The sequence below is a fragment of the Pseudopipra pipra genome, chromosome 30 (genome assembly GCF_036250125.1).
Source record: "Pseudopipra pipra isolate bDixPip1 chromosome 30, bDixPip1.hap1, whole genome shotgun sequence".
In the NCBI taxonomy this organism is placed as follows: domain Eukaryota; kingdom Metazoa; phylum Chordata; class Aves; order Passeriformes; family Pipridae; genus Pseudopipra; species Pseudopipra pipra.
The window spans coordinates 354,941-376,707 of NC_087578.1; the positions used below are offsets into that span (position 1 = coordinate 354,941).

Sequence of the window (21,767 nt, forward strand, 5' to 3'; positions counted from 1 at the left end):
CTGTGCCCTCCCCTCCCGGGCCCAGGCACTGCTCACTCAGCTGTTGTTTATCTGGGGAGGGGGTTATCGCTGCCCCCGGGAGGGCCGATAAGGGCGGATCGATCCCGCGGGACGATCCTCCCTGCACGTACCGGAGGGACCCGCGGTGCCCGCGCGGGCCCGATCAGAGTCCGGCCCTCGTGGATCAGCGGAGCCGCCGGAGGCTCCTCAGCCCCGGCCACGGGGCCACTTCAAAGAGGGTTAATGGGGAGTCAATTAATGATCAGGAGATGCCGGAGATTTCGGGAGCCTTTGAGGAGCCTTTGAGGCGCCTCCGAGCTCCCTCGGGAACTCTGCTCCGGGTGGAGGCGAGGGAGGGAAGGAGGGGACACCCCTTAAATAGGGAGGGACACCCCCCAGGGGAGAGTGGGACACCCTCGGGCCTCGAAGAGTGCGGCAGGAGCACCATCATGCCCACCAAACCCACCCCCGGCTGCGAGCTGGGTGAGTACTGACACCCTCCCCGGGGGCTGGCACCGGCCCCAGCCTAAAACACCCGGCATTTGGGGGATTCAGACAGTTTTCCACACCCAAGCTGCCTGTGGGGTCGGTCACACCTGGGTTCAGGTGGGCAGTGATGGGTTATTCCCATCTCTGATGCTTGCACTGTCGGGTCAAGGCTGAAGGTGAATCAGAGAGTTTCCCATCTCCTGGATTTCTCATTTTCCCAGGATTTGGTCACTTAGCAATACCCTTAGCAGTGCCCAGCCGGCAGGAGCCGTGTCCCATTCCCAGTTAAATCCATGGGGTTGTTCCTTGGGAAGGGAGCGGTTGAAAACAAATTATTCCAAGTTTCCAAGAGAATGCATGGAAGAGGAAGAACTCTGGGAGGAGCAGAGTTTCCCTCTGGAAAAACAAGCAGCAAATGAAAGAAAAGCCCAGTCAGGCCGTTCTCCCCCAAAACACGGGGTTTTCTGGGAGAGAAGGGAGCAATCCCATCTGGGAGAGATGGGAGCAGTCAGGGGGGGAACCAGCACCGGAGGGCGCCAAAAGTCTGGGAACTGGGAGAGAAAAACAGAGGTATTTTGGTACCAAAAGCGCTGCTGGGGGGGCAAGGGGAGTTCCAGGGGGGCTCCTGGGCTCCAAAGGGATCCAGGATTTGGGGTGGAATGAGCGGCTGTTAGGAAAAGCTCGGAGTGGGAGCAGGGGGATGCTGCAGCTGGTGTGCCCCCTCATCACCACCACGGGGTCCTGGGACTCTCCTGGGGCCTCACTGGGGCTCAACCTCCCCACTGGGTTCAACCCAGAGCTGGGGTTCTGCTCTCGACCCCAGGACCACGGGGGTGCCCCGACCCCCATACTGGGGACTACACTGGGGTCCTGGGACCCTCTTGGGGCCTCACTGGGGCTCAACCCCCCCACTGGGTTCAACCCAGAGCTGGGGCTCTGCCCCCGACCCCAAGACCGCGGGGGTGTCAAGGCCCTCCCGGCCCCCCATACTGGGACTGCACCGGGGTCCTGTCACCTCCAAGGTGACCCCCCCGCACGGGGGCCTAGCCCAGGTGCCGCCCCCAGTACCATCCCCAATGCCCCCCGGTACCCCCCGTGCCACCCCCCGGTGCTCCCCCCCGGTACCTCCCGATCACCCCCCGTTGTTCCCCGCGCCATCCCCGGTCCCTCCCCCGGTCCCGCCCCGTGACGCGGCTCCGCGCGCCGGGACGCGGCTCCGGCCGGGCCGGGGATGAGGCGGCGGCGGGGCCGGGGGCGGCCGGGGCCGGTGAGCCATGAGGGGAACGGGGGGACCTCTCGAGGGTGGTCCCACTCCCCTCCAGGGGGAGGTTCCCCTTGGAGCGGGGGGATCCTGCCTCGGGGGCGCGTCCCCGGGTGTTCTGGGGAGGGGAATCCTGCCCGGGGGGTTCTGCTGGATGTGCTGCGGGACCCCGGGGTGGGTTTACAAGGGGGGCCATGGAGCCGTTGCGCCCCCCCACACACCCCCCCAGCACTCAGGGCCTCTCGCGGCCCCCCGGGCGCTGCCCCCCCACCATCGCGGGGCTGGGGGACCCCCGGTGACCTTGGGGTGTCCCGGGGGTCCCTGCGGGCGGGCACCGCGGGGGCGGCGGCACCGAGTCTCGTCCTCTGGGCTCCTCCTTGGGGTCTGGGGGGCTCCGGGGCCCCCCAGGCTCTTCCCTCACTCTTTCGAGGTGCTGGGGGTGCAGCGACCCTATAGCGGGGCTGGGGTGCGTTGGGAGCACAGCCACGGAGCCCCGGGAGCAGCCGCGGAGCCCTGGGAGCACCGGGATCACAGCCATGAAACCCTGGGATCTCTCGAATCCCCGGGGTCACAGCCATGGAACCCTGGGATTACCCATGGAGCCCTGGGACCTCTGGGATCACAGTCACAGAGCCCCGGGATCCCCGCCATGGAACCCTTGGATCTCTGAGATCCCATGGAGCTCGTCCTGCCCGGGCTGAGGTTCCCGGACACGTGTCCCTGTCCCTGCAGATCCCCCATCCGGTGTCCCCGGTCCCAGCTCCGGAGCCTCCCGGCGCGTCCCGGTGCGGACGGTGAGTCCGGCCCGTGCCGGAGGCTCCCGGGGCAGTTCAGGGAATGTCGCTGTGTCCGGGCGGGGCTCTGCGCTCCCCGTTCCCGGAGCAGTTCAGGGAATGTCGCTGTGTCCGGGCGGGGCTCTGCGCTCCCGGCCGAGGTCCGCGCGTGGCTGTGGGTGAAGGTGCGCTCGGAAGGGGTTCCGGCCCTCCCCGCGCTGGGAGGAGGCTCGGCCACGGGCAGGGGAGCCCTCGGACGAGCTCCCGAGGTGTGGGAGAGCGGGACGGTGCAGCCGGTGGTGGAATAACGGCCCCGTGTTGTTGTGGGTTGGACGCGGGTGGTTTATTACAGGCGGTGAAAGTTCTCGCAGTCTCAGGTGTGCGTCAACCACCTGTCCCACGCTCGGCTCCCAAATCCAGGAGCTGGGGCAGGCTGGGAAGAGAGCTGCTCCTGAGCAGGCTGGGAGGAAGCTGCTCCTCCCTGCCAGGGAGTTGTTTCCGTGTGTTTCTGTGGAAAGTACCAGGTCATGCTCCAAATTTCCTGGAGAGGACACCTGTGTGAGCAGGTGAGCAGGGCTGGGCTCAGCCCCCCGTGCCCTCCTGCACCCAGGCATATCCCAGCTCCGGAATGTGGGATGGGGTGAGGGATGGGCAGGAAACCAGCTGGTCTGACCTGTTCAGATGTGGGCAGGTGACCTGTCCTCGTGCAACGGGAGCAGAGGTCGCTGCTGGCTTTGTCCTCTCAGGTCATGGGCAGGAGTGGGGCAGAGGGAGGGGGGAGGAATCCCACAGGGATGGACCCTGTGCTGCTCCCCACGGGGACCCCCCCAGGTCCGTGTGAAGAAAAAGATTTTCCAGGTCCCAACCCTGGTGGTGCCAGTGCCAGGGGACACCTGGAAGGTGGTCAAGGGAGTGGAATTGGGGAATCAAGGCTGGAAAAGCTCTCTGAGATCATCCCGTCCAACCATTACCCCAGCACCAGTCACCACCCAGTTCACCAGTTACCTTTGCTGGGACGATGGGCTGTCTGTGCCAGTTTGAGGTGTTGTGCCTGGGGCTCCCAGTGGGACATCACCTGGAAGGGCTGGGCTAAGGGGTCAGGGTGAGCAGGTGAAGGGCTCCCGGTGTCACCACCAGCCCACAGGGTGTCTGTGTGTGGAGCAAAACAAGATGTTGGCCCCAAAACTGCTCCAGAAGGATCCATGAGGATCCTGCCTGCCCTGCAGGGACCAGCCCAGCTCAAAGCCCCACATCAAAGGCTCGACCTCAATGGCAGGAACTGCTCCCAGCACGGGGCCAGGCTGCTCCTGTGCCCCGAGGGGAGGAGCAGAAGCAGGATGAGCCCGTAGCTGTTAGAAGGACCCGTTGGACAGTGGGTTTGAAGGGGGGGGGTGGAACAAGGGCCCTGTTGTTCCTTGATTGTTGTTTGCTCTGTGGGTGGAGAAGGCCTGCACAGCAGCACCGTGTTGGCGGGTTTGTGGAGTGACCTCGTGATGTTCTGCTCGGGGCTTGTGGTATTCCAGGGAATATTCCCTTGGGAATGCCTGGGACTGTTGGGTGTAACAGCAGTGGGGTCACAGTGGGGGTTTGACCACCAGGAGGCAGAGCCTGGTGAGCCCACGCCTGTGTCCCGTGGGAAAGGACACGGGTGTGCCCAGGTGGGCAGGGAGGCCACGGGCACCTGGCTCGTGTCAGTCACAGCACGGCCAGTGGGACCAGGGCAGTGCCCGTCCCCTTGTGCTGGGCACTGCTGGGGCCAAACCCCAAATCCTGGAATCAGTTTTGGGTCCCCAGTGCAGGACATTGAGGGGCTGGAGCTGGGAACAGAGCTGGGGAAGGGGCTGGAGCACCAGGAGTGGCTGGGGGGCCTGGGGGGGCTCAGCCTGGAGAAGAGGAGACTCAGGGGGGACCTTCTCCCTCTCCACACCTGCCTGACAGGAGGGGCAGCCAGGTGGGGTCCCTGGGGTCACCCTCCCACAGAGGGCTCTCTGGGCACCCATGGGACACGTTCCCTGTGCGGGGGGTGGATCCATCTCCCAAACCAGCAGCTGCTGGAGCAGATAAGGGGCCCCCTCCCACCCTTGCCCGGGCTGGGCTGGTGTGGGGGCAGATACTGAGGTGGGTCTGTAACGAACGTTCCCTCAGGATTGTCCTCCTCGCCCCTCACGGAGTGAGGCTCCGGTGGGACTCACTGCCAGGGTAAGGCTGCTCCTCCTGGATCACAATTTGGGAAAAGGTGGCTTATTGCTGAACTTCAGGGGTTTGTTTTAGTGGAAGCTGTGGGTTTGGGGCTTAACAAAGAAGGGAAGTGGTGGGGTCGGAGCTGGGAGGTGGTCCTGGGTCAGGGGTGAACTGCTGGGGCAAGTCCAGGGCTGTGGCTGGGAGGTGGCAGGAGGTTATGGAATATCCCAGTTGGAAGGGACCTACAGGGATCAAATCCAGCTCCTGGAGGTGTTTCCTCCTCTTTCTCCCCATGGCGTGTGGCAGTTTGGGGTGATAAGAGCCCGGAAGGGGCAGAGGGTGTCCAAGGGGATTTTTGGGGTGTCCCGTGCAGGGCCAGGAGTTGGCCTCGGTGATCTTTTGGGGAACATTCCAATATTCCATGGCTCCACGTGCTTGTGCAAACACTCCAGGTTAAAGTGGGGGAATAACACAACTCCCCCCTGTGCCTCGGTGGGAGTGGGGATTTTGGGGGTCCAGAGGGGTCAGTGCCCACGTTCCCCTGGAGTCATCGCTCCAAACCTGGGGTGGTCTGGGTGGAAACCCAACAATTGTGGCTCCAACAGTGTCTCCCCACCTCTCAGGTGACTTTTGCATCTTTGAGGGGTTTCAGTCCCTCTCAGGTGTTTTAGCCCCTCTCAAGTGGTTTCAGCACCCGGCTCAGTCACAACCCACCTCTGGGGCTGGTTGTGAAACTGGGAATTCATCTTTAAAACCCTAAAATTGGTTCAAATCGCTTAAACCGAATCCCTGGCTGATGATTTTCTTTTACATCCTCACTGAACCAGTATTCCTTTGTTTTATGGAAATCTCCCATTCAAATCCAATGGGATTTGAGGAGGGATTAAGTGCTTTACAGACCAAACTGAGGGACTTTGGCTCGTCCTTGGGGGCTTGAGGGGGTTGAACCTCCAGAGCCCGGAGGGTGCCAGCTCATCCCCAGCTCCCTCCTGCTGCATCCCCATCCTAGTTTCTGATTCCCTCTTGCTCCATTCCCAGTCCCATCCCAGTTTCTGGTTCCCTCCTGCTCCAGTCCCAGCCCCAGCCCAGATTCTGGCTCAGTCCTGCGTGGGTTGGATTTAAACCCAGATCATGATGAAGGAGTTAAACCTGCCCTTAACCCAATTCCCAGTGCCTGGGAGAGCTGGGGAAATGCTGGGAGGGTTTGAGGGGTGATGGTGGGGTTCTGGGAGGGTTTGGAGGGTGCTGTGGGTGCCAGGGGTGCCATAAGCACCAGGAAGGGGGGGATGGGATGTGGTTTCCACAGTGAGGAAATTCCACCCTTGTTTCCTGGCCTGGAGTTTCACAACCAGCTCCAGCTGCCTGTGGACACTCCTGCCACGTTGGTGCCCGTCAGTCCTTTTTAGGGGGAGGATGGGGGACTTTCCCAGCAGGTTCCAGCCCAAATTACCCCTCCCATCCCTACGAGGACCCTCAGAGCTGGAAAAGGGCCCAGGAAGTGAGTCCATCCCTGCCAGATTTCTCAGAGCTGGAAAAGAGCCTGGGAAGTGGATCTGTCCCTGCCAGAGCTGTTGGCTGTCCCCACTCTCCTGCCAGCTCTGATTCTCCTTCCTGACAGGATTTTTCCCTTCTCCTTTGCAGCCAATGTGTCCAGAATAAACCAGTCCCTGGAGCACGGGAAAGGCCCCACCATGGGGAGCTCGGACATGGAGCGGAAGGCGTCCTACGGTGAGGCTGGACCGGGCATGGGGTGGGGGCTGCCCTCCTCATCCTCCTTCCTTTCCTTCATTCCAGGCTCATCTGGAGCTGCTGGGATGAGCCCTGGGGTGCTGGGATGAGTCCTGGGATACCAGGATGAGCCCCAGGATACCAGGATGAGCCCCAAGGTGCCGGGTTGAGCCCCAGGGTGATGCCAGGATGAGTCCCGGGGTGCCAGGATGAGCTCTGGGCTCTGGGATGAGTTCCGGGGTGCCAGGATGAGCCCCAGGGTGCTGAGATAAGTCCTGGGTGCCAGATAAGCCCCGGGGTGCTGGGATGGGTGCCAGGATGAGCCCCAGGGTGCTGGGGTGATCCCAGCAGGAGGTTCACAGCACCCTGGGGTCTCAGCCTGGCTGAACCAGCCGAACCAGCCCAGCCTGTGGAGGAACGTCTTGGCAGGAATGTCCTGGGCAGGGATCTCTGCACACCTGGGCAGCTCCAAATCCCTTATGTAAATGTGGCCCTGGCAGGTTTCTGGGAGGCCCCGGGAAAAGGAGGAGCTCGAGGAGCTCGGTGGTGATGCAATAGGAGAGTTGGGCCAAGAGCTGCCCTGTCTGAGCCCAGAGCGCTGGGACGCTGCTCCCGGAGGGAAATGTCCCGTGGGGAGAGTGGGAGAGAGAGCAGGACTGGGAGTGAGAACAGGATTGGGAGTGAGTACGGGATCGGGATCGAGACTTCGGCTGGAGGTGGCGGGAGGCTGGGGTTGGAATGTGGGAATGAGTGTGTCCATTCCTGGACATTCTCCTCACTCCTTACCTTTTGAAACTCCTGGAATTCTCTCAGTGCTGGCTCTCCCTGGGGGGAGAGTTGTGTGGTATCTCCCAGCTGTCCCTCACTTCCAGACGTGTGTCCCTGGGATCCAGCTGGGAGAGTCTGGGATAGTGGTGCAGGAGCAGCCCCAGCTTTCCGTGGAATCTGGGTCATCCAGCCTGGTTAATCATTGCAGGGGCACTGGCACTGCCCTCACTCCACATTGTGTCCTGGGATGGGGCTTTTAAAATTAGTTGGAATAAATAAATCCCTGGCTCCAGCCTGGGACCGGGCGGGAGAGGAGATTCCAGGACGGCAGCAGGCTCTGGGGGGTGCAGCAGTGTGGGATATTTTGATTTAATTATCTCTTTATCACCTAATTAGCATTGGCTGGCTCGTTCTACTCTGCCTGTGGGGCTTGCCAGCCCTCGCCAGAATTTCTTGTCTTTCCAGGGATTCTCACTATTCCCATTCCCTCTCTCCCTGCAGAGGATGTCTCTGGGGAGCCCGGGGGACTCGGGGGGGTAGTCAGCACCATCTCCAGCAGCAGGAGCCCCCTGCAGCCCCCCGAGGACACCGAGGAGGAGCCCTTCACCACCTACTTCGACAGCAAGATCCCAATCCCCGAGGATGAGACGGTGAGGGAGAAAAACCCCATGGAAAAATCTGCCTCAGGCACCTGAGTCATTCCCATGGGCACCACTTCCCCTTCCAGCCTGGACTGGGAAGGGTGGTCTGGAGATGGGGATTTGGAAGAGGAGGGGATGGAGTTCTCCTGGACTAGGAAGGGGGACCTGGGGATGGAGATTTGGGAGAGAAAGGCTGAGGGGTCTCCTGGATTGGGAAGGGTGACTGGGAGATGGAGATTTGGGAGGGAAGTGGGGGAGGTGTCTCCTGTGGTCTGGAGAGGGGTGAGGGCCATGTTAATGATTCATCCCTTGGGATTTGGCTCCTGCTTGGAGCAGGGAAAGGCCTTGTCATACCTCAGGGAGGGACCTGGGCTCTGTGTTCCCTTATCAGGGAGCAGGAGCCTTGGCTGGCCTTGTGACAGCCCTGTCTCCTTGTCCCTTGTCCCATCCCAGGGCTGTGGGTGCCTCTTGCCCTTGGCTGGAGCCCCCAGTTTTGGCTGCTGGGGAGGGAGGATCCCACTCCCCCCTGAGATTCCTTGAGCGTGGCCCTGGCCTTTATTCTCAGCCTAAACTCCTCAGACTGGGACCAGACATCCTAAAGCAGAGTTTGGGATGGGATTAAGGATTAGGCAGGATTTTAGGATGGGGTTAAGGATCAGGCTGACAGGATTAATGATCAGGCAGGAGTTTGGGATGGGGTTAAGGCTCAGGCTGATCAGTTTAGGACGAGGTTAAGGCTCAGGCTGATCAGTTTAGGACAGGGTTAAGGCTCAGGCTGACCAGTTAGGATGGGGTTAAGGCTCAGACTGATCAGTTTAGGACGAGGTTAAGGCTCAGGCTGATCAGTTAGGATGGGGTTAAGGCTCAGGCTGATCAGTTAGGACAGGGTTAAGGCTCAGGCTGATCAGTTAGGACAGGGTTAAGGCTCAGGCTGATCAGTTAGGATGGGGTTAAGGCTCAGGCTGATCAGTTAGGACAGGGTTAAGGCTCAGGCTGATCAGTTAGGATGGGGCTAAGGCTCAGGCTGATCAGTTAGGACAGGGTTAAGGCTCAGGCTGATCAGTTAGGACAGGGTTAAGGCTCAGACTGATCAGTTTAGGATGGGGTTAAGGCTCAGGCTGACCCTCCAGCTGCTGTCTGCAGTGTCAGTGAGGGCGCTGCCCCAAGCCCTGCTCATGTCCCTCTTTTCTCACAGCATTCCTGCTTCAGCTTCCGCAAGCTGTGGGCGTTCACGGGCCCCGGGTTCCTGATGAGCATCGCTTACCTGGACCCCGGGAACATCGAGTCCGACCTGCAGTCCGGGGCCGTCGCCGGCTTCAAGGTCAGGGGAGACCCACATCCCATCTGGAATGTGGGGCTGGTGGTGGTGGGAACACCCTGGGGAGGGGGGGGGGGGGCAGGAGGGTCCTGGATCCTGCCTTTGTGTCCCTTTGGATCCATCCCGTCCCACGCAGCTCCTGGTGTGTAATTGCCTCAAAAATGTCAATAATTTGATTTTCAACGCAGAACTGTGGGTTTGGGGCAGGCCTGGGGCCTTGTGGGTGGCTCTCTGTGTCTCCCCACCTATTTGTGTCTTCATATCTGCGTGTCCCCCCTGTCTCCCTGTCCCAGCTCCTGTGGGTGCTGCTGCTGGCCACGGTCATCGGGCTGCTGCTGCAGCGCCTGGCGGCACGGCTGGGGGTGGTCACGGGGCTGCACCTGGCTGAGGTCTGCCACCGCCAGTACCACAAGGTGGGTGACACCCCCACGGGGCCCTCGGGGGAGCCAAGGGGGGCTGGGGACAGTCCTGGGGGGGTGTGGGGCATGAGGGGCTCAGACAGTGGGTGACACCCCCACGAGGCCCTCGGGGGAGCCAAGGGGGGCTGGGGACAGTCCTGGGGGGGTGTGGGGCATGAGGGGCTCAGACAGTGGGTGACACCCCCATGGGGGCCTCGGGGGTGCCAAGGGGGGCTGGGGACAGGACTGGGGGGCTGGAGGAGATGGGGGGGTCAAAAGGTGAGTGAACCCCCCCCATGTCCTTGGTGGTGCCATGAGGGCTTGGTGAGGGCCTGGGCTGTTAATGGGGCAGGTGGAGGATGTTTTGGGGTCCCTCAGTGCTGTCCCGGCTTGGGGAGCACAAGGAGGGAGGGGAGGGATGTTGGCATTTGCCAGTCAGGAAGAAAATCCGGGATTTTCAGCTGCCTCCTGGGGTAGGAATACTGAAATAATCCCAAGGAATTAGAGGGAGAGAAATGGCCCTTTAGGTCAAAACCACTCGCTGGCTGTTCCATCCTCTGCTTGGGAGTTCCTCAGGCTTGTGTAAGGAAGGGCTGATGATGATGAGCAAGGCTGGCCCAGGCAGGGGCTGTGGGGACACTGGGAATGTCCCAGCCCTGTTCATTGGGAAGGGCTGTGGGGACACTGGGAATGTCCCAGCCCTGTGCACTGGGAAGGGCTGTGGGGACACTGGGAATGTCCCAGCCCTGGGCACTGGAAAGGGCTGTGTGGACACTGGGGGTGCCTGGTCTCTGTGCTCCAACCCCGACACCGTGTCAGTGCTCGCACCTGGAACATGTCCCAGTGCTCCTTCCCAGTGTGTCCATACAGGGAAATACCACGTCTCACTCTCACAATAGGACGTATCAAGGGCAGGAATGGGGTGACACAAGTGACCCGGATCCTCCCTGGGATTGCCACAGGAGCTGGGATTTCAGCTCCAGGGCAGCTGCAGTGATGGTCACCAACAACCAGGGCAGGGAGAGGATCCCATTCCTGCACATGAGATCACCACAGCCCCGTGGGAGGAGACATTTTCCCCTGTTTTTCATGGCATTGGGTGTTTCTTTGCCCCCAGTTCCCTCGGATCATCCTGTGGCTGATGGTGGAACTCGCCATCATCGGCTCGGACATGCAGGAGGTCATCGGCTCGGCCATCGCCATCAACCTGCTCTCTGTGGGCAAGTGAGTTGGGGTTGTGCAGGAAATGAGGACAAAGGGGAACCAAAAACTCTATCACCCCATAAATGCCTCCAGCTCAGCCCTGAGGACGTGAGTCACCCCCACCAGCCGAGGTCTCATCGCTGACTCAGCCTCCAGTGCTGGATTTTGACTGTGGGACCCACAGGGTCTGGAGTTGGTTTTAGCTCTGACTGGTACACAATTGGGGTGCAGCTTCCTGCCAAACTCCACATCCCATAGAGGATTCCTGGGAAGGCATCCTTTGAGCTGGGAAGGCAGGAAATGGAACTGGAACAGACAGACCTGGGGTTTCCCTCAGGATTCAGAGGGTCGCCTCCCTCAGAGCAGGACACAGCCCTGCACATCCCAACGCCTGCTCAGGCTGGGAAGAACCCCTGGACATGCAGATCCATCCCAGAAAAAGCCCTAAATAAAGGGCATTTGGGACTCTGGGTGTGCACTGACCCCGCTCTCGCCCGCAGGATCCCGCTCTGGGGGGGGGTGCTCATCACCATCGCTGACACCTTTGTCTTCCTCTTCCTCGACAAATATGGTAATTTATCCTTCAGAATTCCAGGAATTAAATCTGAGATTGAGGGTTTCTCGGGTTGCTGACAAGGGGCCTTTCCCTCCTCGCAGGCCTGCGGAAGCTGGAGGCGTTTTTTGGGTTCCTGATCACCATCATGGCACTGACCTTTGGATACGAGGTACCCCCTGCCTCCAGGAGACACTTGAGGGGCTGGAGCGTGTCCAGAGCTGGGAATGGAGCTGGGAAGGGGCTGGAGAACTGAGGGAGCTGGGGGGGCTCAGCCTGGAGAAAAGGAGGCTCAGAGGGGACCTTCTCCCTCCCCAACATCTTCCTGACAGGAGGGGCAGCCAGGGGGAGGTCGGGCTCTGCTCTGCTCCCAGGTGACAGGAGGAGAGGAAATGGCCTCCAGGGGAGGTTTAGGCTGGATACTGGGGGAAATCCCTTCCTGGAAAGGGGTGTCCAGCCGTGGCACAGCTGCCCAGGGCAGGGAGAGGTGCCTGTCCCTGGGGGGATTTACCAGCTGTGTGGATGTGGCACCTGGGGACATGGTCAGTGGTGGCCTTGGCAGTGCTGGTGCCAGTGCTGGCCCAACGATCCCAGAGCCTCTTTCAACCCTAACAAGTCCATGATTCAATCCTACAATCCCAAATCAGCACCAAACATGGTGATGGACACTTAAAAGCCACATTTTGGGCAGATTTGAGTCGGCTCGTGGTTTCATTTTTTACCAAAACAGCCACATATCAGCTGTGGAGCAGCCAACGTGTCACAGCCCCAAATCCCCCATTTCCCTGTCCCCAGTACATCACGGTGAAGCCCAACCAGGAGAAGGTGCTGCAGGGGCTGTTCATCCCCTACTGCAAGGACTGTGGGACGCCCCAGCTGGAGCAGGCCGTGGGCATCGTGGGCGCTGTCATCATGCCCCACAACATGTACCTGCACTCTGCCCTGGTCAAGGTGAGCACCTGGGGGTGGGGAGGGTCCTGAGGGTCCCACTGTGGGAGGGGGACACGGAAAATCCCCTCAGAGGAGCTCGTGGCCATTGTGGGGTGTGGGACCTGAGGGCATGTTCTGTGTCCCACCATTGCTTCAATCATCCATAATTCCGAGGATAACTGTGAATTCCCACCCCCCATCCTGTCCCTGTCCCCCCCAGTCCAGGCAGGTGGATCGCTCGAACAAGCGGCAGGTGCGAGAGGCCAACAAGTATTTCTTCATCGAGTCGTGCATCGCGCTCTTCGTGTCCTTCATCATCAACATCTTCGTGGTCGCCGTCTTCGCTGAGGCCTTTTTCAACAAGACCAACGCGGACGTGGTGAGGGGGACTGGGACAGACTGGGACTGAGGGACCAAGGCAGTGCCCCTTCCCCTGTGCTGGGCACTGCTGAGGCCCAGCCCTGAGTCCTGGGGTCAAAGACCTCAAGGGGCTGGAGCATGTCCAGAGCCAGGAACGGAGCTGGGGAAGGGGCTGGAGCAGCAGGAGCGGCTGGGGGGGCTCAGCCTGGAGAAAAGGAGGCTCAGGGGGGACCTTCTGGCTCTGCTCTGCAACTCCCTGCAGCCAGATGGGGATTGGACTCTGCTCCCAGGTGACAGGACGAGAGGAAAAGGCTGCTAGGGGATGTTTAGGTTGGATTTTAGGGAAAATTCCTTCATGGAACAGGCTGCTCAGGGCAGGGGTGGAGTCCCCATCCCTGAGGGGATTTAACAACTGTGTGGATGTGGCACTTGGGGGCATAGTCAGTGGTGGCCTTGGCAGTGCTGGGGTCACCACTGGACCCAATGATCCCAAAAGCTTTTCTACCCCAGCCCATTCCCTGATTCCTGCTCTTCTGTGCCCTTGCAGAACCAGGTCTGTGTCAACTCCAGCAGCCCCCACTCCTCACTCTTCCCCAACAACAACGAGACACTGGAGGTGGACATATACAAGGGGGTGAGTGTCCCCAGGGGAGTGGCTTGGGGACATCCTGTTGGCCTTGTCTAGGGTCCCCAGGGAGGGACAGCAACATCTGGGGCAGCCTGGTGACCCTGTCCAGTGTCCCCAGGGAGGGACAGCAACATCTGGGGCAGCTGGTGATCCTGTCTGGTGTTCCTGGTGGGGGGACAGCCTCATGACTCCATCTGGTGTCCCTGGGTTGGCACAGCCACATCTGGGGCAGCTGGTGGCCCTGTCTGGTGGCAGCTGCTGCTTCTGGGTAAACTGGGAGCGCTGGGGACTGGGACCAGCAAAGGGATCCCTGAACACAGAATCGGGGGGAAGAGATCCTGGGGGTCCTTGAGCCCACCCCTCACTCAGATGACAGAGCTGCCCCCATCCTGTTCCAGGGCGTTGTTTTGGGGTGTTACTTCGGCCCTGCCGCTCTCTACATCTGGGCCATCGGGATCCTGGCGGCCGGGCAGAGCTCCACCATGACGGGCACCTACTCGGGCCAGTTCGTCATGGAGGTACCGTCCCCCTGCTCCTCACCCCCTGCTCCCTCCTTACCTCGGCCTCCTTGCTCTGGGTTCTGTGCTCCTTACTCTGTACTCCTTGCTTCGTATTCCGGACTCATCTCCTCTGTACTCCTTACTCTGTATTCAGTACTCCTTACTCCTCACTCCTTACTCCTCACTCTGTACTCCTTACTGCTTACTCTTTACTCTTCACTACGTTCTCCATACTCCTTACTCTGTATTCTGTACTCCTTACTCATTACTCCTCTACTCACCCCATACTCCTCACTCCCTCCTCAGCCCTCCCTCGTTGCCATCTCACCCCCTCACCCCTGTGCCCCCCCAGGGATTCCTGGCTCTGTGCTGCTCCTGTGCTCCACTCTCCTCGCTGCTCAGCCCTTTCTCACCCCTCGCCCACCCTGTGCCCCCCCAGGGGTTCCTGAACCTGCGCTGGTCCCGCTTTGCCCGGGTGCTGCTCACGCGCTCCATCGCCGTCACCCCCACCCTCTTCGTCGCCATCTTCCAGGACGTCGAGCACCTGACGGGCATGAACGACTTCCTCAACGTCCTCATGAGCCTCCAGGTGAGCAGGGGGCAGCCGGGTGGAGTCAGGCCCCTCCCAGCCCCAGGTGTTCCCAGCCAGGTGGGATCAGGCCCCTCCCAGCCCCCAGGTGCTCGAGACCAGCTCGGATGGGGCTTGGAACAGCCTGGTCAGTGGAAGGTGTCCCTCCCTACCCATGGCAGGGAGTGGGGATGAGCATTAAGGTCCCTTCCCACCCAAACTGTTCCAGCTCTCTGTGATAATCAGGCCACTTCCCACTCTTCATTCTTCCCTGTTTTCCTGCCTGTTCCAGCTCCCCTTTGCACTGATCCCAGTGCTCACCTTCACCAGCCTGCCCACTGTGATGCACGACTTCGCCAACGGCCTGTGAGTACCACGGGAACCCCCTGGTCACACCTGCCCCTCACCTGGGCACCTCCTCACCTGGGAACCTTCTCACCTGGGCACCTCCTCACCTGGGCACCTCCTCACCTGGGCACCTCCTCACCTGGGCACCTCCTCACCTGGAGCACCTCACCTGGAGCACCTCCTGGCCTGGGTCATCCCCCCCACTGTGCTCACCCCGATGTGTCTCTCCTTGCCCCCAGGTTCTGGAAGGTGGCCGGGGGCCTCCTGATCCTCCTCATCTGCAGCATCAACATGTACTTCGTGGTGGCCTACGTGAGGGACCTCCACAACCTGGGCCTGTACATTGGGGCCGCCGTGCTCAGTGTCATCTACCTGTCCTTCGTGGCCTACCTGGTGAGTTGGGCTCCACCTGGGCCCCCTCCCAGCTGGGAAGACTTTGGAACAGCACACGGCTCCTCTGTCCCTGCCTGTGTGTCACAGAGGTGGAAAATCATGGAGTGACCATGGAGCCACGGGGTGGGGTGGGCTGGGAGGGACCTTAAGGGTTATTAAGGGTTATTTCATCCCACCCCTGCTGTGCACAGGGACACCTTCCACCTCCCAGCCCCATCCAGCCTGGCCTTGAACACTTCCAGAGATCCTCTGGGAAATCGATGCCAGTGCCTCCCCCACCCTCACAGGGAGGACTTCCTTCCCAAAATCCTCCTCTGGACTTGCTCCAACAGCTCCACGTCCTCCCTGTGTTGGTGCCCCAGAGCCGGGGGCAGCTCTGCAGGTGGGGTCTCACCTGAGGGGGCAGAGGAGCAGAACCCCCTCCCCTGCTGTGGGATGAGCCCCCCCCGGGCTGTCACCTGCCCCCTCAGCTCGATGTCACCTGCACGTGACCCCCATCTGTGTCCCCAGTGAGGCTGTTCCCGGATACTGGTCCCAGTTTAGACCCTGAGGGACCCCACTCATCCCTGGGCATGGAGCCATTAGCCACAACTCCTTGAGTGGCCAATCTCTGATCCAGTGAGGGACCCCCCAATGGATCACTCTGTGGGGTCATTAGTGGAGCTTCACCCCCACCCCAGCTGAGGTTTGGGGTCCCCAGTGCAGAACACTGAGGGGCTGGAGCATGTCCAGAGCTGGGAATGGAGCTGGGAAGGGGCTGGAGAACTGAGGGAGCTGGGGGGGCTCAGCCTGGAGAAAAGGAGGCTCAGAGGGGACCTTCTCCCTCCCCAACATCTTCCTGACAGGAGGGGCAGCCAGGGGGAGGTCGGGCTCTGCTCTGCTCCCAGGTGACAGGAGGAGAGGAAATGGCCTCCAGGGGAGGTTTAGGCTGGATACTGGGGGAAATCCCTTCCTGGAAAGGGGTGTCCAGCCGTGGCACAGCTGCCCAGGGCAGGGAGAGGTGCCTGTCCCTGGGGGGATTTACCAGCTGTGTGGATGTGGCACCTGGGGACATGGTCAGTGGTGGCCTTGGCAGTGCTGGTGCCAGTGCTGGCCCAACAATCCCAGAGGCTTTTCCACCCCGACCCATCCCAGGGTTCCACGACTCCCTGACCCTCTGTCCCTTCCCTGACTGTCCCCTCGTGTCCCCGCAGACGTGGCTGTGCCTCATCGCCCTGGGCGCCTCCTTCCTGGCCTGCGGGAACACGGTAAGCGTCACCCGGACCCTGCACCTGGAGCCGCCGCCCCAGACCCCCAAATAATGGGGGGGTCCCGGACCCGCCAGAGCCGCCGGAGCCGCGTTCCCGGGGGAGGACGCGCGGGAGGACCCGGATCGCCCGGCACTGCCGGAATCCTGCTGCTGTTCCTTTGCTGAGCCCCCAAATTCCCCCCGGGGTGGGGGGCACATGGGAGCAGCCTGACCCCTCCTGTCCTCATTGTCCTTTAAATCCCCCCAGATTCCTCATCCCGGGGTGTTTGACCCCAAGTAGCACAAACACTGACTCCCAGGAGCTCTGTCCTGGATAATCCAGACAAATAAGCTACAAAAAACCCAAATCCCCCTTTTGGGTGGCATTTGGGGACCGGGGTGACACTACAGCCGGATCTACCTCTGCCACCCCGGCCTGACCAAATTTGGTCCTTTTTCACTGGAAAACACTTCCCATTCCCAGGGAAATCCCACGAGGACGGGAAACCTCAGCATTGATATTGTCACTACTGTTTTTTACTGGCCCGATGTGGGATTTTGGGGTCAGCAAAGGAAACGAGTTTGTGGTTATTTATGATTTTGTGACTTTATTCCCTGTGACCTGTGGAAACACTCTTGGAGTTCTCAAAAATCCCTAGATTATGGCTCAAAATCAGGCTGTGGAAGCTCCAGAGTCTTTTCCAGGGGTTTCCTTGCTGCTCCTGCTTTTCCCAGATTTAAATTCCCCCATCTCGCTTTCTGCTGGTGTTTAATGAGTTTTGGGTTTTTTGGGAGAAGCTTTGCTGGGAATGCGACCCAAGTGCAACAGAACAGATTGGGATGGAGGGAACAGGGCATCTCTCAGATCTCCAGCTCTAGGGGGAGTTGGAATCTCATCCTGCCTGGTGGGATGGGTTTGGATCTCTGGATCATGGAAATTAGGGTTAATTAGGGGAACTCCCTTCTCTGTCCACCTGGAGGCATGGCAGAGGCATAGCTCCATGGATTTAGATCCCAAAATGCTTTATGGAACTAGCAGGATGGAGCAGGGGTGGGGGTGAGGGGCTCCCCTCCCAAGTGGGTGTCACAGCTCCCACCCAGCCTGGCCCTGGATTATTTGGGATCCTTGGAGCAGGGCTGGCCAGTGCCAGGGGCTCCAACCCTTGCTGTAATGAGGCTTCCTTGTAATTCCATCAGCCTTTCCCTGTACCCCCTGTCCCAGGCAGGGAATTCTCTCTGAAATAAAATCCCCAACCCTTGGGAATGCTGCCCTGATGCCATTTTGGGATCCAGTGGTCACTGGGATTTCTTCCCTTCCATGAGCAAACCAGGCTTGCTCCCAGGATTGGGGCAGGCCAGGGCAGCCCCTTCCTGCTTAGAGCTTCCATAGGGTTTTATCCATCACTGCCCAAGATCTGGGGTTATTCCATGGTGTCCAGGACACATTCCAGGGACACGGGTGACAACACCCAGAGCCCAGCAGGAAAACACTCTAATTAGAGACAGGATTGTATCCGCTTTTCCCACCCTTTCCCAAATGAACTGAGCCTTGTGGCTCCCCCTGACCAAAGCAAGGATTAGGACCTGATGGATTCTCAGTTTTCAGGTCATTATCCCAGAATTCCAGCAGGATTTAACCCTGTAGTGTAACACTTATAGGTTTTACACCCATTCCCACAACCCAACAGCCACGATCCCTGGGAATTCAGGGGTGGGAGGGGATGGGTTGGACTCCGGCTCCAGAATCCCGCTGTACACACCCCCGGCTCTCCTGGATCAGGAACGTTGGTTTGGGAGGGGTCAGCTCTCGTGGCTGAAACACTGAAACACTGCGTGGCAGCAGCTCCATGGCAGAGCCTCTGGATCGGGTCCCTGTCCGTGGGCTCCGCTCCTCGCTGCGCTAATTTGGAGTTTTCCCCGGTTGTGTGAACCCCCTTCACCATTAAAACACGGAGACTTTTCCAACTTGGCTTCCTGGGTCGTTTTTTGGGGTCTGCTCCTATTGCCGGCTGTTTCTGGCTGTGGTGGAGCCCCCAGTGCTCGCGGAGCTGTGTCAGTAGGACGAGCTCCCGGGGGGGGCACGTCCCCGTCCCCATCCCGCGGGATTCGCTCCCGGGGTCACACTGTGACCGTGTCATCACCGGGAGAGTGGAGGGTCCGTCACTCTGCGGTGCCTTCCCGCTGGAATTCCTTCAGTGGGATCCGGGACACGGCCCGTCCATCCTGCCCTGCTCTGGCCCGACCCACTCCTGCGCTGAAAACCACGGAATTCCAGTTTTTTCCCCTGCTTTCTTACCCCCCTTTCTCCCTCCCCCGACCCGGAGCCTCAACTCCAGCCCGGCCCGGCCCGGGCTCGGCGCCGTTTAACACCAAGATCATCCGGGCTCATCCCGAGGGTTCGGAGCGTCCTCCTGTAATTAACTCGCCTATGCTGTCAGTGCTAATTAAGGCTCATCCACCCTCCAGTTTAATTAAGCTGGAGCAGGAGTTAATTGAGGCTGCGGGAGTGATCGACTCGGAGCTGTGGGTGGGGCCGGGCCGGGACCCGCCCCAATTAACACCAGGATCTGTTCCTAATTAACACCGGGACCCGCCCTCAATTAACACCGGGATCCGTTCCCAATTAACACCGGGACCCGCCCCAATTAACACCGGGATCCGTTCCCAATTAACAGTGGTCCCGTCGGCGCTGGGTCAGAGCACTAATTAACGGGGGCACGTGGTAATGCCGGAGCCATGGCCGGGACTGCCGCCTCGGCTTTGCTAAACTGGGCTCAGCTGGGGCTTCGTTAAACTCAGATCAGCTTTGCTTCATTAAACTCTGTGCAGCTCAGTCTCATTAGATCGGGCTCAACTTCGCCTTTGTTGAATCAGGCTTAATTCAGGCTTTGTTAAACCCTTCTCAATTTAAGCGTCATTAAGGCCGTCTCAATTTGGTCTTTGTTAAACCAGACTCAGCTTAGGCGTCGTTAAATTAGGCTCGATTTGGGCTTCATTAAACCCGTCGGAGCTCGGACTTCATTAAACCGGGCTCAGTGCGGGCTCATTAACTGCCCTCAGCTCTAACTGTCGCCTTCCCCCCCCCAGGGCCGCCTGGGCTTCGCTGCCCGCCCCGAGCTCTTCCTCCTGGGACACGTGGACTCCGACACCTCCGTCACCAGGTGATCCCGGCGCCGGGATCCGATCGGGCTCCCCCGGGACCCCTCTGTCACCCAGCGCGGCAGGACAGACCCCCAGGCCCCCCCCCGGGCCGCGGGACCCCCGTCCCCCAGCGCGGCACAGCCCCGGGACGCGGCAGGAGCGGAGCCGGGATTCCCGGGAGAACGGTGGGATCGGGATCGGGATCGGGAGGAGCTGCGGAGCCGGCGGGCCTTGGGGAGACCCGGCCCAGCCCTCCAGTCCAGGGGGATTTCCCCCATTCCCCCCCCCCCAACAGCTGATCCGGGAAAGGTCCGTTGATATTTCCTGGATTTCCATCCCTCTCTCTCCAGGGGGTTGGTGAGACGAGCCTTGGGAGTTTTCCCTAATTGGGGATATTCCAGGCTGTTTCTGAAATTCTCATTAAAAGCCAGGTTTGCCGCCAGGCTCTGGCCTTGGGCCAGGGCTGACACAGGGGACTAAGCTGTTTCCCAGCATTCCTAAGGTTTTTGGGTGCTCCTGGAGCCCCAAATGAACCCTCAGAAGGTTTCAAGGGCAGCAATTCTCAGAGAACACGATGGAGCAGTTGGTTGGAATTTCCAGTTGGAAAGGGAATTGTTTCCTTTTCTCTTCAAGTTTCACTCTGTTTTAGAAATAAAAATTATACTCCCAGTCTGTTTTCCTGAGGAATTCCATCAAACCCCAGTTTCCCGTGCCCACGTCGCACCAGTGGCACCTGCAGGCAGGTCCAAGGTGGTGCCGGAGGTGCCGGATCCAGCCGGGATTCGCCGGGAACTTGGATTTTTGGCGGAGACCCAAAGCCGTCCCACTGGGGGGAAAGGGGGGGTCGCGGACTTGGGGGGGGTGACACTGGGGACGTCCCCGTGTCCCTTGGGGGGTGTCCGGGGGTCCCTGCTCGCCCCATTCCCGCTGTTCTCCCCTCGGGAACCCCCGGGGGGAAGAGGGAAAGGGGGGTGGGGGGGTTGGGGGGTGGTCTGGGAGACCCACGGGAAGGGGCTGCTGCCCCCACGCCCCCTCGCCCCGCCCCCGGAGGGCGATACCAGACCCTTCCCAGTCCAGTCCCGGTCCCAGTTTGCCAGCAGGACGCTCCCAGTCCGCTCCCAGTGCGGCGGCCCCGCTCCCCGCGCCGGCCGGAAAATTCCCGCTTTTCCCCCTTTGTCCCTGGAATTGCGGCTGGGCTGCCCTGGGATGAATTCCGCTCCGTAACTGAGGAATAACCAAACCCCCCAGGATGTGGCTGCGAATCCCGCGGGATCCGGGGGACTGATCCCGTTGGGACCTGCGCGTTCAGATCCCTGGGAAACTGGGAATTGCGAGATGCGGATCTAACCTCCGGGAAGCAGCTCCGGGAAGATCCGGCTCCGACGTGATTCCGGTGGAAAAGCAGCTCCCAACGGATCCCGGCGGATTTGGGATCCCGGTGGATTTGGGATCCCGATGGGATCCCCTCGGGCACCCCCAGAGCGCCCCGGCCCCAGCAGCCACGCTCCCTCCCGCGGGATTCGGGATCCTCCTTCCCCCAGATTTTCCTTAAAAAGAAAAATCCCAAATTCCTCTTTTCGCCCCTGGATTTTCCTTAAAACAAATCAACACAGTTTCCTTTGGAGAAATTTGGGGAGAAACAGGAGAAATTTGGCTGAAATAGGAGAGAATTGGGGTGAAATAGGTGGAATTTATTTGGACACAAATAGGAATTTGAGGGAAAACAAAAGGAATTTGTTTGAAACGGGAGGAGTTTGAGGCGAAGTAGGTGGAATTTGTGGTGAAACAGATGGAATTGGGATGAAAAAGAAGGAATTTGGAGTGAAACTGAGGAATTTGGCGGGAAATAGGTTGAATTCAGGGTTGAAACAGGAGGAATTTTGAGTTATATTTGGTAAAAATAATAATATATTCAATATAATATCTATACATATTATAGATATTATATATAATACATTGTATGTAATACATTGTATATAATGATATATTACATAATTATATATTATAAAACAGCATATAACAAATTATATATAATATATTAACTATTATATTATAATGATATATTATATATTTTATAGTACAAAGTATATATTATATAGATTTGCTTATATTAATTATATAAAATATAATATAATGATGTAGTTTAGATATAATTATATATTAATAATAAAATATATAACGAATCATTTCTTAATAAAAAAATAAGTAAACTGGGAAAAGTGGGAATTCTCTGTCTTATTAAACAAAATTAATAATTCCACGGCATTTGAGGCAGAAAAGGGGCTCAAATTCCAGGGCCCGGGGGCCTCTGGGCTGGAAGATTCAGAGTGGGCATGGCCACTGTGCAGACCCCGCCCC

General features: G+C 59.3%; 1 protein-coding gene and 1 long non-coding RNA gene across 5 annotated transcripts; one reads left to right on the plus strand and one right to left on the minus strand.

The window, feature by feature from the left end:
• Window positions 1-1,650: 1,650 nt before the first annotated feature.
• On the plus strand, window positions 1,651-20,722 carry LOC135404142 (natural resistance-associated macrophage protein 2-like). 4 transcript variants are annotated; one of them, XM_064638724.1, is made up of 18 exons: window positions 1,651-1,756; window positions 6,346-6,432; window positions 7,702-7,850; window positions 9,037-9,162; window positions 9,453-9,572; window positions 10,675-10,781; window positions 11,261-11,331; window positions 11,418-11,485; window positions 12,109-12,264; window positions 12,464-12,622; window positions 13,151-13,237; window positions 13,630-13,749; window positions 14,171-14,320; window positions 14,592-14,665; window positions 14,887-15,040; window positions 16,234-16,287; window positions 19,356-19,429; window positions 20,658-20,720. In XM_064638724.1, exons 2-18 carry the CDS (start codon window positions 6,396-6,398, stop codon window positions 20,692-20,694), a joined length of 1,743 nt encoding a protein of 580 aa, XP_064494794.1. In that variant the 5' UTR covers window positions 1,651-1,756; window positions 6,346-6,395; the 3' UTR covers window positions 20,695-20,720. The 4 variants fall into 4 exon arrangements, with proteins under 4 accessions (XP_064494794.1, XP_064494796.1, XP_064494793.1 ...); XM_064638723.1 differs by lacking the exon at window positions 1,651-1,756 and adding an exon at window positions 6,933-7,112 and having other exon boundaries at window positions 20,658-20,722; XM_064638726.1 differs by lacking the exon at window positions 20,658-20,720 and having other exon boundaries at window positions 19,356-20,050.
• On the minus strand, window positions 2,842-4,068 carry LOC135404176 (uncharacterized). The gene is made up of 3 exons (XR_010425589.1): window positions 3,529-4,068; window positions 3,197-3,416; window positions 2,842-3,031 (listed from the first exon to the last, which is right to left on the minus strand). It is a non-coding gene; the product is annotated as an uncharacterized LOC135404176 (long non-coding RNA).
• Window positions 20,723-21,767: the final 1,045 nt, after the last annotated feature.